This window comes from Fukomys damarensis, unplaced genomic scaffold (genome assembly GCF_012274545.1).
Source record: "Fukomys damarensis isolate Sample0158 unplaced genomic scaffold, DMR_v1.0_HiC HiC_scaffold_19, whole genome shotgun sequence".
Lineage (NCBI taxonomy): Eukaryota > Metazoa > Chordata > Mammalia > Rodentia > Bathyergidae > Fukomys > Fukomys damarensis.
In genome coordinates this window covers 9,369,106-9,383,742 of record NW_022900931.1, presented here as the reverse complement: position 1 = coordinate 9,383,742, position 14,637 = coordinate 9,369,106, and the positions used below count along the sequence as shown (strand labels likewise).

The following is a 14,637-nucleotide window of genomic DNA, read 5'->3' as shown; positions in this document are numbered from 1 at the left end:
GGTGGGGCTGGGCCACGCAGAGCCGGCCCAGCGAGCCCTCCCAACCCGCGCTGGGGAGGAGAGAAGCAGCGCCTCCTCGCTCACATCCCCGACAGCCCGAGTTCGGACGGGCCTGGTAGCCAGGGGCCTGAGAGCAGATCTCTCCGACGAGGGCTGGCCCTTGGGCAGGCGCCTTCGGCAGCGGGACCAGGCAGGCCACCATGACGGAGAACACCACGTCCGCCCCTGCGGCCAAGCCCAAGCGGGCCAAGGCCTCCAAGAAGTCCATAGATCACCCCAAGTATTCAGACATGATCGTGGCTGCCATCCAAGCCGAGAAAAACCGTGCTGGCTCCTCACGTCAGTCCATCCAGAAGTACATCAAGAGCCACTACAAGGTGGGTGAGAACGCCGACTCCCAGATCAAGTTGTCCATTAAGCGCCTGGTGACCACCGGTGTCCTCAAGCAAACCAAAGGGGTGGGTGCGTCAGGGTCCTTCCGGCTGGCCAAGAGCGACGAGCCCAAGAGGGCAGTGGCCTTCAAGAAGACCAAGAAGGAGGTCAAGAAGGTGGCCACGCCAAAGAAGGCAGCCAAGCCTAAGAAGGCTGCCTCCAAAGCACCAAGCAAAAAACCTAAAGCCACCCCGGTTAAGAAGGCCAAGAAGAAGCCGGCTGCCACGCCCAAGAAAGCCAAAAAGCCCAAGGTTGTCAAGGCCAAGCCAGTCAAAGCATCCAAGCCCAAGAAGGCCAAGCCAGTGAAGCCCAAAGCCAAGTCCAGTGCCAGGAGGGCCAGCAAGAAGAAGTGACAAGGAAGCCCTTTTTTACGGACACTCCTCTCTTACTTTCTGTAAATACTTTTTCCTTCTTTCTTGATTCCCTCCAACCTTTTGCTCCATTTATCCTGACTTTATAAGAGACAGACTTTGGATTCCTCAGAAATTGTGGAATGATTGCTTTTTCCTTCACCGGTTGTGCAAGGACAACAACAAATCTCATCTCTGTAATGATGAGGATGTACTTACATTTTTTGTTGATTTGCTATTAACCTTTCGGGGTTTGGGCGGGTTGTGTGGGGGGGTTGCTATGAAGGTAGGTGGGGAAGGAGAGGACAGGCTCAGCAGCTGCGTTTGCTCTCACTGGGTGAGAGGGGAGCCCAGGAATTGTAGGAGTGTCTTTAAGGTTTTCTTCAAGTTGGACGCCCTTCTGAGAATTTCGGAACCTTTGGCGAGGAGCGGGGTGGCATCGCCCAGTAGTGAGCAGCAGAGGTCCGAGGCCGGTTCCTTCTCACCTCGGTTAGCCTATCCTCTGGTCTCCCCTTTGTCCTAGGGAAGAGGAGGGGGGACCAAGTGACATCTGGTTGGGGAAACGAGCTTCTCCCCGTCAGGAGCCAGCCTTGGAGGGGGGCTGTCTGTGTCTTCGCTCAAGTCTCTTCTTGATGGGAGCGGAAACTTTGGGGGGAAGGGTGGGGAGTCAGCCAAGTGCCTCAGTGTGCCCTATTGAAACTTGGGTTTTTCCACACAATTTGATGGATTGTGTCTTTGGAGGACTTTTTTTTTCTCTTGCTATTTTGTTCCTCTACAAGACGTGGCTTTGCTTGGTCTGGTAGGGCTCCAGCCCCACCACCAGCTACTTAAAAACCTCCGACCTCTTTTTACTTTTGAGTCTTTTTAAAGTAGTTGTAGAGGGGGAGGGGGAGGGGCAGGAAGTGGACGGTAAGACATACTGCAGTTGATTTGGAATTTGCTACATAGTTATAGAAACTAGATCTATGTGCATGTGTGTGTATTTGGATATTTGCATACTTAGGTTTCACATCGGGAGCTGGGAGAAAAAACCTGTACAGTTGTCTTTCTCTTATTTTTAATAGGAAAATCGCGCACTTGCGCCCCTTCCCCCCCCCCGCCGCCTTTTTTAAACAAGTGTTACTTGTGCCGGGAGAAATTTGCTGTCGTTGTAATTTTAAAATTTTAAAATAAAACCCGGAAAGGAAAAAAAACGAGCAGTGTATTTTTCTCTTTTTAAGACTAGAGGAGAATTAAGATCGGGTGGGCTGAGGGGACGAGTTTGCACCTGAGAAGTGGGGGGCTGTCCGAGAGGTGAACAGAAACCTTCGAACTGAAAGATGCCTCTGTCCGCTTCTAGGCTCCCGCCTTCAGGGGCCACAGGGCACCCTCTTTTCTTCCAAGATGTGGGTGTGTGGGCAGGGGGATGGGAACGGAGTGGGCTGGGACCTGACGCGACTAGTTCCGCCTCCTCAGCTTCCCCTGTACGGACCTCTCCGTCTCCACTTAAAACACAATCGTCCTCCACCTATACCGTCAGGCCCCGCCCCTTTCAGGAGATTCCCCCTCGGCCTGCGATTGGCTGCTGGGGCCCGACCCCCAGCCACGTGACTGGTTGTCCGCTGCGCGCCAGGCGCGCTCCGATGAGGTGCTGGGATGTGGGCTGTAGGCGTCTGGCGCGCGGCGTTCGCCCGGACCCCCCGCGGTGGTCGGTCACAGTCGGCGCTGGCCCAATTGCGCAGCATCCTCGAGGGGGAGCTGGAAGGGATCCGCGGGGCTGGCACCTGGAAGAGTGAAAGGGTCATTACGTCCCGTCAGGGGCCGCGCATCCACGTGGACGGCGTCTCCGGAGGTAACTCCCCCTCCTGGGAGTGGTGGGACCTGGCTGGTGATCCAAAGGCCCTCCGGGGTTTACGCTAGAACAGAAGTCCAAGGGGTGCGGGCTGAGGCCGTACTTTTCACAGTAGCTCCTGGTGGCCTCCCCACGCCGACTAAATCTGGTCCAACCCGTTTCGAAGGAGGGAAGTGATTTACCCACGAGCGCCTTTTTGGCGCAGAGGGCAAGGCTGGACCGAAAAAGAGACTTCCAGCTGCCTCCTCCATTGCCACTTCGAGAAAGGGAGCTAGGAAGGCAGCGGCAAAAAAAAAAACCGCATTTCTTTTGTCTATTTTTTGGTGTCGGGGATGGGACTCAGGTCCTTGAGTTTACAAGGCAGGCGGCGGCACCACTGAGCTAAATACCCTGCCCTGGTTTGGTTTTTTGATATAGGGTCTCACTATGTAGCTCAGGGTGGCCTCGAATCTTCTAGCCTCACTCAAGTGCTGCTGGGATCACAGGCATTCACAGCACACCTGGCTAAACACCCGAATTTTTTGAGCAGCTGCTTTGTGAAAGCCTGTACTAATTGCTGCACGTGGACTACTGCTAACCTCTAAAAGTAGGAGGGACTAATCTCATTTACAGCCAGAGAAGCTGAAACCCTGAGATGTGAAGTGTTTTGCCCAAATCTCCCCAGCTAGCCAAGCTGTCCAATGAGCCAAAAGGTCAGCTAACTGGCCAGAGGCCAACTTAGGGCCAACGTCTTTAAGAGATCAAACTTAGGTTGGAGGACTTTTGCAAAAGTGACAGACACATTGGCCACAGCAGGTGTCCCTCTTTTCATTCTAGCCAGTGAGCACTGCTGTCCTATTTGGTGCCTAGCCCCAGGTGGGTGTTCACAGCAGACTCCCAAATAGGCATGGAATCCTTGGTGTGGATGTATTCATTTGTAAAATGGAGATCTCGGGAAATCACTGTCCTGCTGTGGGAGGCGTGGAACAGGTCCATGCCCCTAACTCCTGATGATCATCCTCACTTGTCAGAGACTGAACACCTGTCTCTGATCCAGTGCTTTTGGGCAAAGGCCTCAGAGAACCAAACAGCTGTCATATATAAGTAGAGGCCCAAAGGAAATCAGCGTTACTTGTATAATCAAAAGATGGGCAATTAGGAGGCCCAAGTTCTCAAGCTGACTTTGCCTTTCCCAGGTTGTGAACCTTCCTCTCCTTGGGCCTGTTTTCCTCTTCAGGTCAGCTGTGTTCACTGATGGCTTTCTGACTCCAGACTGAGGTCTCAGGGGCAGCCCCTCTGGGCTATGATTCTGTCCAGGCAGCAAAGTAAACGTTGGAGGACTGCAGCAGGCAGCCGACCCAGCCCTCTTCTCTCACCCTCGAGGAAACTGAGGCTGAGATGAGGGGTTGGTGATGGTCTTCAGGAACAGGAGAAGCTTTCGAGGAAGTTGTAGTAGGTTCCTTCTTGGCTAGAATGTGATTCGGTAGTGGATTTGGGCGGCGGAAAGACTGAGTTAAATCCCCAACCCCCTAGAATGTGATTCAAAGCTAAAGTTTAAGCTTCTCGGAGCACGCCTGAGATTCCAGTACTTGAGAGGCCAAACATGGGGGCTCAAGAGTTTAAGCCTAGTGGGAGATTTAGCTCAGTGGTTCTGCTGCCTGCCTGGCAAGCACAAGGACCCGAGTTTGATCCCCAGTACAAAAAATAAATAAGTAAATTGCATCCTTCAAGTTGCAATGCTGTAGAGACTCCTTTCCTCACCCTGCCTCTCCTGTGGCTGTCACATTCAGAAGCTCCTGGTGGCCCCGAACATGGCATAGGTCCCAGGCTGTATCGTCTGGGGCTGTTGTGTTTTCCAGGTTCAGTTCCTCTCTAGACCACTTCCCTTCCAGGCCCTTCCTTGCCCTGTCTGAGCTGCTGTGTCTGTCTCCTTTTTCCATCTCAGGAATCCTTAACTTCTGTGCCAACAACTACCTGGGCCTGAGCAGCCATCCTGAGGTGATCCAGGCAGGCCTGCAGGCTCTGCAGGAGTTTGGAGCCGGCCTTAGCTCTGTCCGCTTCATCTGTGGGACCCAGGTACACAGTGGGGGTTGAGTGGGTGCTGACCCCAGCTGTCTGCTTCCCACGGTCAGCTGGGCTGGCTTAGCCTGCTCAGCAAATCCCAGGGCTCAGGCTCGAGGCCCACTGTTAACCCCAGAGCTGCTGAGTGGAGAGCCTAGGTGCCTGTTTTGCTCAGACGCCTTGGACAAGAAATTTTGCCTACCTTCCATCCTTCCTTCCTCTTTCTTTCTTTCATTTTCTTTCATTTATTTATTTTGTCTTGTGACATTAGGAATTGAACTCAGGGCCTTCACACTGAACTCCAGCCCCAGCTGTTTTTTAATTTTTTGAGACAAGATCTCACTAAAATCATTACATTGCCCAGGCTAGGCTCAAACTTGCAATCCTCGTGCCTTAGTCTCCAGAGTTCTGGGATTACAAGTATGTGTCACCATGCTGGCCTAAGAAACTTTACCTTTCTGAGCATCCACTGTAAGTATCTGTTTCCCCGGCTGCAGGAAGACATACCTGTCACCTATCCTGCTGAGGGAAAAGAATAGAAGGCAGGTTTTGAGCTTGAGGGTTCTGGAGCTATTCTGCCTGGCCTTGGTTTCCAGTGCTGCTATTTATTGGCTCAGTCACCATGGGCCACTGTCTCCTCTCTAAACCTTTCATTGGTAAGGTGGGGACAATAGTATAGAGTAGGATTGTTACAAATTAAAGAGTACACTGGACATGGTGGTACATTCCTGTAATCCCAGGGGGATTGAACAGAGGGATCACAAGTTCAAGCCCAGACTGGGCAACTAAGCAACTTAATGTCTCAAAATAATAAAAAAAAGATCTGTGGATGCAGCTCAGTGCAAAGGCCCTATATTTATTCCCAATACCACAAGAGAAAAAAGAAGTTAGTACATTTAAATGCATTAAACAGTACCTGATGCACAGAAACAATAAATGTGGCTATTGTTTATTTTGTCAAGGTTTCAAAGCAAACGTAAACATGAAATTTCTATAGTATTTCCTATATGTACTCATGAATCCTCCTGCTCTACCCATGTTATTGACATGAGGGCCCCAAGGCCCAGAGAGGTTAATGACTTGTCTAAAAGCACAGTGCATCATGGTGGGATTTGAACCCAGGTAGCCTGGCTCAAGAGCCCCTTCTCCTAACTTCTGGTAGTTATCATGACTTGTCCTGAAAAGTGAGGCTGAAATGAGTGTCAGAGGCAGAGCTCCTATCTCCCATGCAGGTACTTCCCAAAAAACCCTCGGCCAGATGAAACAACTTTTGAATCTAAGCAGTAAAGACCCAAATGACTGGGCTGTCTCCAAAGAAAAGAGAAGAAAAAAAGAAAAAAAAACGAAAAGAGCCCAAAATGAGTGCAGAGTTTACATAATCCTCTTCTTTGCCATAAAGCAACCCAAAAACCAGTCTGGTATTAGGAAGACATATCTTGCCATCAGCACCCATAATTCTACCACTGGACAAATGTTCATTAGAAAACCAAGATCTGTCCAGGAAGGCAAACCTAGCAAGTCCCCCACCCATCAATGGAGCCATGGACCGCCTTCCTGCTGGCTCTGTGGCGATGGATGGTATGGCAGGAAGGATGAGGGCGAGGCTGTGGGACTTCAGGTGGGGTCTCTCTGTGGCCCTCTCGGCCTCCGTCCTCTAGGACTTGTTCCACGTGACCCTCTGGGCATTAACACCTCCTGTCGTGTACTTTCTGTAGAGCATCCACAAGAGTCTGGAAGCCAAGATTGCCCGCTTCCACCAGCGGGAGGATGCCATCCTCTACCCCAGTTGTTTTGATGCCAACGCCGGCCTCTTTGAGGTATGTGGAACTATGAGCGGGAGTTGGTGTGGCTGTGGATGGCTTGGAAGTCCAGGATTCCGGTGCCATGCCAAGTGGCTCTAGTGCCCTTCCTTCTGGAGGCCAGGTGGGCCAGGTTAGTGTTCCAGGTGGAAGACGGGCTTTCAAGGAGTCCCCCTCCAGATCACTTGGGGATCACCTGTGCCAGCTAGGAGGCTGGGGCAACGGGGCCTGGTCCTGCCCACACCTCACCTGCCCTCACTGGAGCCGGGCCCTGGCGACCCAGATACAGTGAAAGACGCCTCCGTGCCCTGAGGGATGTCCTGGCTGCCGGTGAAATCGTGACTCAAGGGACTCATGGGAGAAGGTGAACCGGAACGTAACTGGGTGACCACTGTACTGAGGTTGCTTCCTCCAGGCGCTGCTGACCCCTGAGGACGCGGTCCTCTCAGATGAATTGAACCATGCTTCCATCATTGACGGCATCCGGCTTTGCAAGGCCCACAAGTACCGTTACCGCCACCTGGACATGGCCGACCTAGAAGCCAAGCTGCAGGAGGCCCAGGTGAGGCAAGGCTTAGGATCTGTGCTTAGGGGTGAGTGCTGGGTTCCCCTCAGCCTCCCCTGGTGAGGAAATGAGGCTTGGAGAGGCTCTGCCCTCACTCAGACCAAAAGTAGAACCCAAGTCCTCTGACCCCAAGACTTTATTTCATTGCAGCTGCTGCCTGAGAGTAGCAAATGCCTTTGGGGTTCAGGCCCTGGACAAAGTTGGGGGTGTGGTGTGTGACTAGGGCCTGGCATAGGAGGGGAGGCCTGAGATGCCTCTCATTGTCCAGGGCTGAGTGTGGCTCCCATCTGCCCTGGAAGAGATGGTAAACCTCGGAGAGCCCCGGTTGGGGAGAGGATGATGCCACCCCAGGTGGTCGTGCCTCTGTGCCACCTCTCAGGGTCCCACGCAGCACAGGGAACATGTGATGTGGTCCAAGTCATGACCACACCACCTGCCACCTGCTCCTCTTTACTGCAGAAGCATCGATTGCGCCTGGTGACCACTGACGGGGCCTTCTCCATGGATGGGGACATCGCACCCCTGCAAGAGATCTGCCGCCTTGCCTCTCAATATGGTGCCCTGGTCTTTGTGGACGAATGCCATGCCACTGGCTTCCTGGGGCCCACAGGACGGTGGGAGCACATTGCCCCTGAGACATGGGTGGGCCTTCCAAGGCTCAGGGAAATGAGGCCAGTGGCATCAGTGGCTGCTTCCTTTGCAGGGGCACAGATGAGCTACTGGGCGTGATGGACCAGGTCGCCATCATCAATTCCACTCTGGGGAAGGCACTGGGTGGAGCATCAGGTGCCCACAGGGTTGTGCCCCAGTTCCCTTAGCTTCGGGCAGGGCTGCAGAGGGGTGGCAGGACAGGCAGGGCAGATGTGGGTCTGCAGAGAAGAAGCCCCTATGGACTGTACTCTCAGGAGGGCTCTGATCTCCTTTCTGACCACCCCTTTCCTTACTCACAGGGGGCTACACAACAGGGCCTGCACCACTGGTGTCCCTGCTGCGGCAGCGCGCCCGGCCCTACCTCTTCTCCAACAGCCTGCCCCCTGCTGTTGTGGGCTGTGCCTCCAAGGCCCTGGATCTGCTCATGGGGAGCAGCGCCATAGTCCAGTCCATGGCGGCCAAGACCCAGAGGTGTGGCTTCAAGCAGGGACTGGGCAGGCTGGGGGCTGTGCTGCTGGCCTGCCTAGGTCATGGATAGTTCCACACCTGCTGGCTTGACCTACAGCTTCCTGTCTCCGCCTCTTCCTCCTGCCTCCCATGTCCCCCTCTTGCTCATCCTTTTCCACCTCTGGCTTCTGCCTCCCCCTGCCTGGTTTCCATCTGCCTCTCGGGGTCCGTCTTTCCTTCCTTACTGCTGCTTCTTGCTGTCCTGGGCAGGGATCCTGGGCCATGTGACAGCTACCTCTGACACTCAGCTGTGTCCCCAGGTTCCGCACTAAGATGGAGGCTGCTGGCTTCACCATCTCAGGAGGCAATCACCCCATCTGCCCTGTGATGCTAGGTGATGCCCGTCTGGCCTCTGTCATGGCAGATGACATGTTAAAGAGAGGTAAGAGGCTGCGCTTGCTTAGCATGCTTAAGGCCCCCAAAATTTAAAAATAAGCTAGGCATGGTGCATGCCAGTAATCCCAGCACTGGGGAGGCTGAAGCAGGAGGATCGCCATGAGTTTAAGGGGAGACAGGGCTCCATAGTGGGTTCAAGGCCAGCCTGAACAACATAGTGAGACCCCGTCTCAAATAAGTAGGTAAGGAAGCTGGAGTAAAAGGACTGGTGGGGATCCTAAGAGCGAAGGGGGAACCTAGTAGATGGTCCTATTCCCTCTTACCCACATCCTTCCCTCTGTGGGCCTCAGGAAAGTAGTCCGTGTGTGCCACGCCCCCGAATTATGTCTAGCTCTGGTGTACCTTTGCTGTCTGCCTTCCAGGCATCTTCGTCATCGGATTCAGCTACCCAGTGGTCCCCAAGGGCAAGGCCCGAATCCGGGTGCAGATCTCAGCAGTGCACAGCAACGAAGACATTGACCGCTGCGTGGAGGCTTTTGTAGAGGTGGGGCAGCTGCACGGAGCACTGCCCTGAGCTCTGGTGTGGACAGCAGAGCCAAGGAGCCCCCAGTGCCCCGGGGTGGGAGGCGAGAGAGGGGTGCTGATCAGGCCAAGAGACTGACTCCTAATTCAGAGTCCTAGGCTGGGGCTTGCAAGGACACTGTGCTACTGGCCATAAGTGAAAAAATATTGCAGACTGGCTGGACTCTTTGGTCTGCTTTATTCTGCCTCAGCAGACTCGTGCTTGAGGACTACAGACCTCATCGCGAGTGTATGTGTGTGTGTGTCCGTGTCCGTGTCCGTGTCCGTGTCCGTGTCCCCTTCTCCTTCTGTTACAGAGAGACAAACATCGAGGTGTAGGCCCTTCTATTTCCCTCATTCCAAGTTCTGCGGTCTGATGGGCCGCCGGGGGGCGCAGCGAGCTCAGCTCCTGAAGCCACCTGCCCCGCCCCTCAGGGCTGGCCCGTGGTGTTGCGCAGCCCCGCCCCCCGGGAGGCGGGACCGTGGGGTGTGCCCCGCTTGCCGGCAAGGCTGAAGGGCTGACTTGCTCTTGCCAAGGCCCAGTCAACCCTTGTCTCTCGCAAGGGTGGCTGCTCCGCTATTGGAGGTTCCACCCTCCTTCCCACAGTCGCTGCCCATGGTCCTACGGGTGCTTCAGGAGGAGGAGGAGGAGGGTTTCCGTTGCTCAGCCTTGAGAATGTGAGGGTGGCGGTGGGTGTGTGTTCTGAATCACCGCCGCAACTCCGGCCTGGCCTCTGAGTGGTGTGGCCTTGGAAAGCTCATGGTTTGCTTGCAGTGGAGCAGGATGGCAAGGCCCTTCTTCGTGAAGGACAGAAACTGGGCCCATCTCAGGCAGCCACTCTGCCAGCATTGGGATGGATGGTCTGGGCGAGCCGTCCTGCAGGTGCTTCAAGGTGTGTTGGCCTGTGGTCCGGAGGAGCCCAAAGTTGGAGTCCAGAAGAGGTGCAACCCAGGGAGTGTAGCTGTGGCTGCAGTTGCAGCTGCCACCACAGGGTACCTGTTGCCAGGCCAGGTTGAGCACCTGCCACGGGGGGTGTACAGGCCCGGTGGTGGCCAGGACTCCACCAGCAGCTTCATCTACTGTACATGGTCTGTGCTGGGTGGAGGTCATGCTCAGTGGCCAAAACAAAAATGGGGCACTGGCCACTGCTGGCATTCTGCCCCTGCCCCCAGCTCAAAGAGCTCCTGAGCCACAAGCGGCTGTCACTCTCCCGGTCAACTCCAGGCTCAACATGCCCAGCAGCCTGGCCGGGGTCCACCAACATGTGAATCCTCTGCCATCCAGAAGGAGTCAGAAAGCATCAAGCAGGCGCAGCAGCTGCTCTGGGCAGATGCACGGGTCTCAGCTCGGCGTGGGCTTGTGGTTGTCAGAGGTGCACAGGGCCAGAGCACTTGCTTTGCATTAGCTGCAGTCTATGTTCAGTGGAGCCAAAAGCTCTGGGAACTGCTCCTGTTTCTCTGTAATGGGCACCAGTTTCAAGGCTGGCTGCCAGCAACAATAGCAGGAGCCATCTCAGGAGAAAAGAGCAGAGACATTCTGGAGTGTGCACCATGACGCTGCCCCAGCAGTGGCATGCTCAGTCACCTCCTTGGCATCCTTGCCTGCAGTATCACGCTAGCTTGGCCTTGCACTGCCTTCTGGAGCTCTCTGCCCAGGATCAGCCTGAGTCCATTGCGGGGAGAGGCCTTGAGATCAGGGGAGAGGTATAGAGACTCTGTCCTGAATCTGGGTTTTCAGGGTGCTGATGTGGGTGATCCTGGGGTTCAGGCATATGTACACATGTATCCGGGCTTCTGGGGGTCTAGAGTGCAATAGCCATGATTGACCTCACCACACCAGGTCTAGAGTCCCACAAGTCCCCTGTTCAGGGATCATGAGATAGAGCAATTCTAATGGTTTTGCATTCAGGTTTGGACAATCCATGTCTGCTTTCTAATAGCTTCTTTTCGGGCTGGGATTTAGCTCAGTGGTTCTGCCACCTGCTTCACAAGTACAAGGTCTCCAGTTCAATCCCCGGTACCAAACAAAACAACTCTCTAATGCTTCTATTCATCAAGTCTCTGCTTCCAAAAATATGGGCTTCTCTGTATCTGGGCTGGGTGACAGGCCTGCAGAGAAACAGCCAGCTCTGGTGCCCAGCTCAGACTGGAGGAATTGGTCCTGAAGAGTTTCCCCCCGAGTCTTGGGCCTCAGATGCAGCTCTCAGCTCTGCCAGCGCCCCTCTCAGACCTCCTCTGGATGGCCCTCCACCCCCTGCTTCTAGAAAACTCTCCCTTCCTAACTCACCAGACTGCTTTCTGTCCTCATTACCTGTCTAGGGTACAACAGCCTCCTGGCGGCTAGGTCCCTGCACCATGCTCCCCTGGTCCCAGCCCACATTCTGAAAGCCTTTGCCTGTGTGCCACTGCTCCAAGGGCTCCGGCCAGAACCCCATGACAGTCACACAGCCACTCACCCGAGCTGTTAACCTCCTGGTCATTTGCCTGGGCAAGAGACTCCTGATAGGTCACTCATCAAATCTCTGGCCGCCTTGGTCCATTCTTTTTGCCCTAGGCCATGATAAATTTCTTAGAAAATAAAACGTGCAGATCATATTCCAGCTCTAGAACCTTCACTCGCTCCGTTTCTCTGAGGTTAAGGTGAGACTAAGACAGGTTCATAAACCATCAGGTTTCTGGATGGATTAACCCTTCAGAACGAGCTATAAAAGGAGATGAACGCTTGGGGTTCACAGGACCCAGGGAAAGGCAACTGTGTTACTCTTTTCTCTTGGCTGAGACAAAATACCTAACACCCAAAGTTAAAAGGGTTGGGGTTTACTGGCTCGCAGTTCATAGAGGCTGCAGGGCTCAAGTAGCTGGCTGAGGCTGGTATGGCAAGCAAGCGTGGCAGAGGAGAAACAACATGGTATACACAAGGGCCAAGGAGTTAGCTCTGGTGCTGCTGCCTGCCTCATAAGCACAAGGCCCCAAGTCCCATCTCGGGTACCAAAAAGAAAAAGCACACACAAGGCAACAAAGGTAACAAGAGTTTTAACAGTATCTTTCTTATTCAGACTACCAGGATTAGGGCTGTGCCAAACTAATCAGTCACATGTAGTGGTTTAATAATCACACATCCCTGAGCTGGGGATTTAGCTCAGTGATTCTGCCGCCTGCCTTGCAAGCGCAAGGACCTGAGTTTGATCCCTGGTAATAATAATAATAAATAATAATAATAATCACACATCCTTAACCCCAGCATCACACATTCCAGATTGAACCACCTCTGAAAAAGAAAGTCCCACCTCATCTACATGAGGCTTTGGGGGACATCTAAACAAATCACAACAGCAACCTACCTGAAGTCTGTAGAAAGGGGACTCAGATCTTGGCTTCCCTGTCCAGGAAACTCCATGTAAGCCTAGGAATTCCTTCTAAATTCAGACTGAATCCCTACTTGGAGTAGGAGGGGAAGGGGACAGGTGGAGTCATCGGCAGGGCCACAGAGAGGTGGGAGTGACAGGAATGGGCTGGGCACTGGGCGCTCGGGGGTTAACCACAAAGCCAGTCTGAGAGCAGATCAATGGTAACTCCCGAAAAGGAGAGCGTGAGGCAGCAGCGACGCAGAGAAGAGTCCAGCAGAAGAGCATGCCACCAGGGGGAAACCATGCACTAAGGAGGTGGCCAGTGGCTACTCCAGAGGTGGTGCCCAGCAGACAGGGGAAGAGGAGAAGAGAGGCCTTAGAGGTGAAGAGGGAGAAGTAGGAGGCAGATTCCACCTGCAGGGTAGCATCAAGGGGCAGTCGCCGGACCAGGAGGCACCTCAGCCTGGCAGTTCCACCCAGACCAGGGAGCAGATCGGAGCCCAGGACTGAGGTGGGTGGTGCTCGGCATGGGCTTTGGGGGCCTGCTGGGTGCTGAGTGCTGGGTGTTGGATGTTGGGTGGGGGCAGACACTGCTTGCCTTCCCTCCTCCCTGCCTCCCTGCTCCCTATCCCTGTTCCCCAGCCCTATTCCCAGGCAAGTGAGGGAATCCACAGGTGGTGGGAGACACGGGCTGAGTAAGGTGAGAATGGGCACAGGGGTGCATGGGCACGCACAGGTTGCCAGAGGCACCTCCTGTTAGCATAGAGTGAGGATAGCAGGATGGCAGCAGCCCCTGATCTGTCACCCAAGGTGTACTATTAGTCACCCTTGTCCCCTCCCTGGGCCTCAATTTTCCTCATGTACAAAAGCAGGGCAGTGAACTATCTGGTGTTCCCAGCTTGGCCATTGTGGGGATGCCACTAAACTGAACTCTGGTGACTCGGGAATGTCACCCATGTCTTACTGAGGCTGCAGCTTGTAAGGTCCTAGCGTCTTCTGGTGTTGCCACAGCCCCTACCCTACCTGCCATGTCTTCATCCTGCCTGTGTTCCCAGCTACCTCATCAGCTGAAGATGTCTATCCATGACCGGGGCTAAGTTTCCTCGGAAAACAGGAAGTGCACCCAGCCACCCCAACATGCAAATGCGATGTGCAGGGGGTCTCGCAGTGAGTCTCAGCAGTGGGTCTCTGCGGTGACTTTTGACTTCGTTCTCCCTTCCCTTCAACTTCCCTTTCCCCAAGAGCTTCCAGCCCAGCACACATGACCAAACCAGGATGGGAAGCTGGGCCCTGGGCAAAGTGACTGGAGCCAGAACTCCTGTCTGAGGATTTCTCTTCCCTTCCCCAGGTGCCAGCTGATGGGGAGATGGCTGATGCCCAGAACATTTCGCTGGACAACCCAGGAAATGTGGGGGCCGTGGCAGTGCCTGTGGTCTTTGCCCTCATCTTTCTGCTGGGCACAGTGGGCAATGGACTGGTGTTGGCGGTGCTGCTTCAGCCTGGCCCAAGCGCGTGGCAGGAGCCGGGCAGCACCACAGATCTGTTCATCCTCAACCTGGCAGTGGCCGACCTCTGCTTCATCCTGTGCTGCGTGCCCTTCCAGGCTGCCATCTACACGCTGGACGCCTGGCTCTTCGGGGCCCTTGTCTGCAAAGCCGTGCACCTGCTCATCTACCTCACCATGTACGCCAGCAGCTTCACACTGGCTGCTGTCTCGGTGGACAGGTGTGCTGGGCCCAGCTGGGGAGGGAAGAGCTGGACGCATCCCTTAGAAGGGCAGGTGGGAGGCAGGGAAGGAAAGCTCCCTGGGCCCCTGGGCTCCATCGGACATGCATACAGGGGCCATCCTGCCCACTATCAGATTCCAGAGGGCACCTCTGTGTCCCAGTCACCACACCACCTGGCACACAGTAGGTGCTCGGTAAGTATAAAATGAACGCAAAAAAACAAAACAAAAAAAACCCCATAACCCATTGATCAGATATTTTATGACGGCCCTCACCTGGTCCAGGCTGTGCCCACATCTACTTCCATGGCTAGAAACGGTGTCCGACCCAGGCTCACTCCCCAGCTCATGACCGGGGCGAGTCGCCTGCCTCTGAGCCTCGCTGCTTGGCTCCCATTGGAAAAATGTTGGTGAACAACATCTAACAGCCATTCAGCCCTTGCCAGTGCCCCGAAGCCTCACGACCACCCCCACAGACGAGATCAAGGTCCC

At 54.5% G+C, this 14,637-nt stretch overlaps 3 protein-coding genes across 5 annotated transcripts in view; all 3 read left to right on the top strand.

Moving 5' to 3' along the window:
- Positions 1 to 6: 6 nt before the first annotated feature.
- Positions 7 to 1,088, top strand: LOC104854637 (histone H1.0). The gene has a single exon (XM_010613246.2). It carries the CDS (start codon positions 201 to 203, stop codon positions 783 to 785), a length of 585 nt encoding a protein of 194 aa, XP_010611548.1. The 5' UTR covers positions 7 to 200; the 3' UTR covers positions 786 to 1,088.
- Positions 1,089 to 2,376: 1,288 nt separating this feature from the next.
- Gcat (glycine C-acetyltransferase) lies at positions 2,377 to 9,256 on the top strand. Its single transcript, XM_010613237.3, has 9 exons — positions 2,377 to 2,613; positions 4,538 to 4,668; positions 6,369 to 6,470; positions 6,868 to 7,014; positions 7,477 to 7,631; positions 7,721 to 7,803; positions 7,968 to 8,139; positions 8,436 to 8,557; positions 8,934 to 9,256. Exons 1-9 carry the CDS (start codon positions 2,418 to 2,420, stop codon positions 9,083 to 9,085), a joined length of 1,260 nt encoding a protein of 419 aa, XP_010611539.1. The 5' UTR covers positions 2,377 to 2,417; the 3' UTR covers positions 9,086 to 9,256.
- Positions 9,257 to 12,692: 3,436 nt separating this feature from the next.
- Positions 12,693 to 14,637, top strand: part of Galr3 (galanin receptor 3) — a 3,600-nt gene continuing 1,655 nt past the window's right edge. Inside the window, exons 1-3 of one of the 3 annotated variants that reach the window (XM_033766232.1) lie at positions 12,693 to 12,930; positions 13,475 to 13,586; positions 13,768 to 14,601. In XM_033766232.1, coding sequence (XP_033622123.1) covers positions 13,503 to 13,586; positions 13,768 to 14,355 — 672 coding nt within the window. In that variant the 5' untranslated portion in view covers positions 12,693 to 12,930; positions 13,475 to 13,502 and the 3' untranslated portion in view covers positions 14,356 to 14,601. Of the gene's footprint in view, positions 12,931 to 13,324; positions 13,587 to 13,767; positions 14,602 to 14,637 lie in introns of those variants that run through there. The other 2 variants (XM_033766233.1, XM_033766231.1) reach the window with 2 other exon arrangements.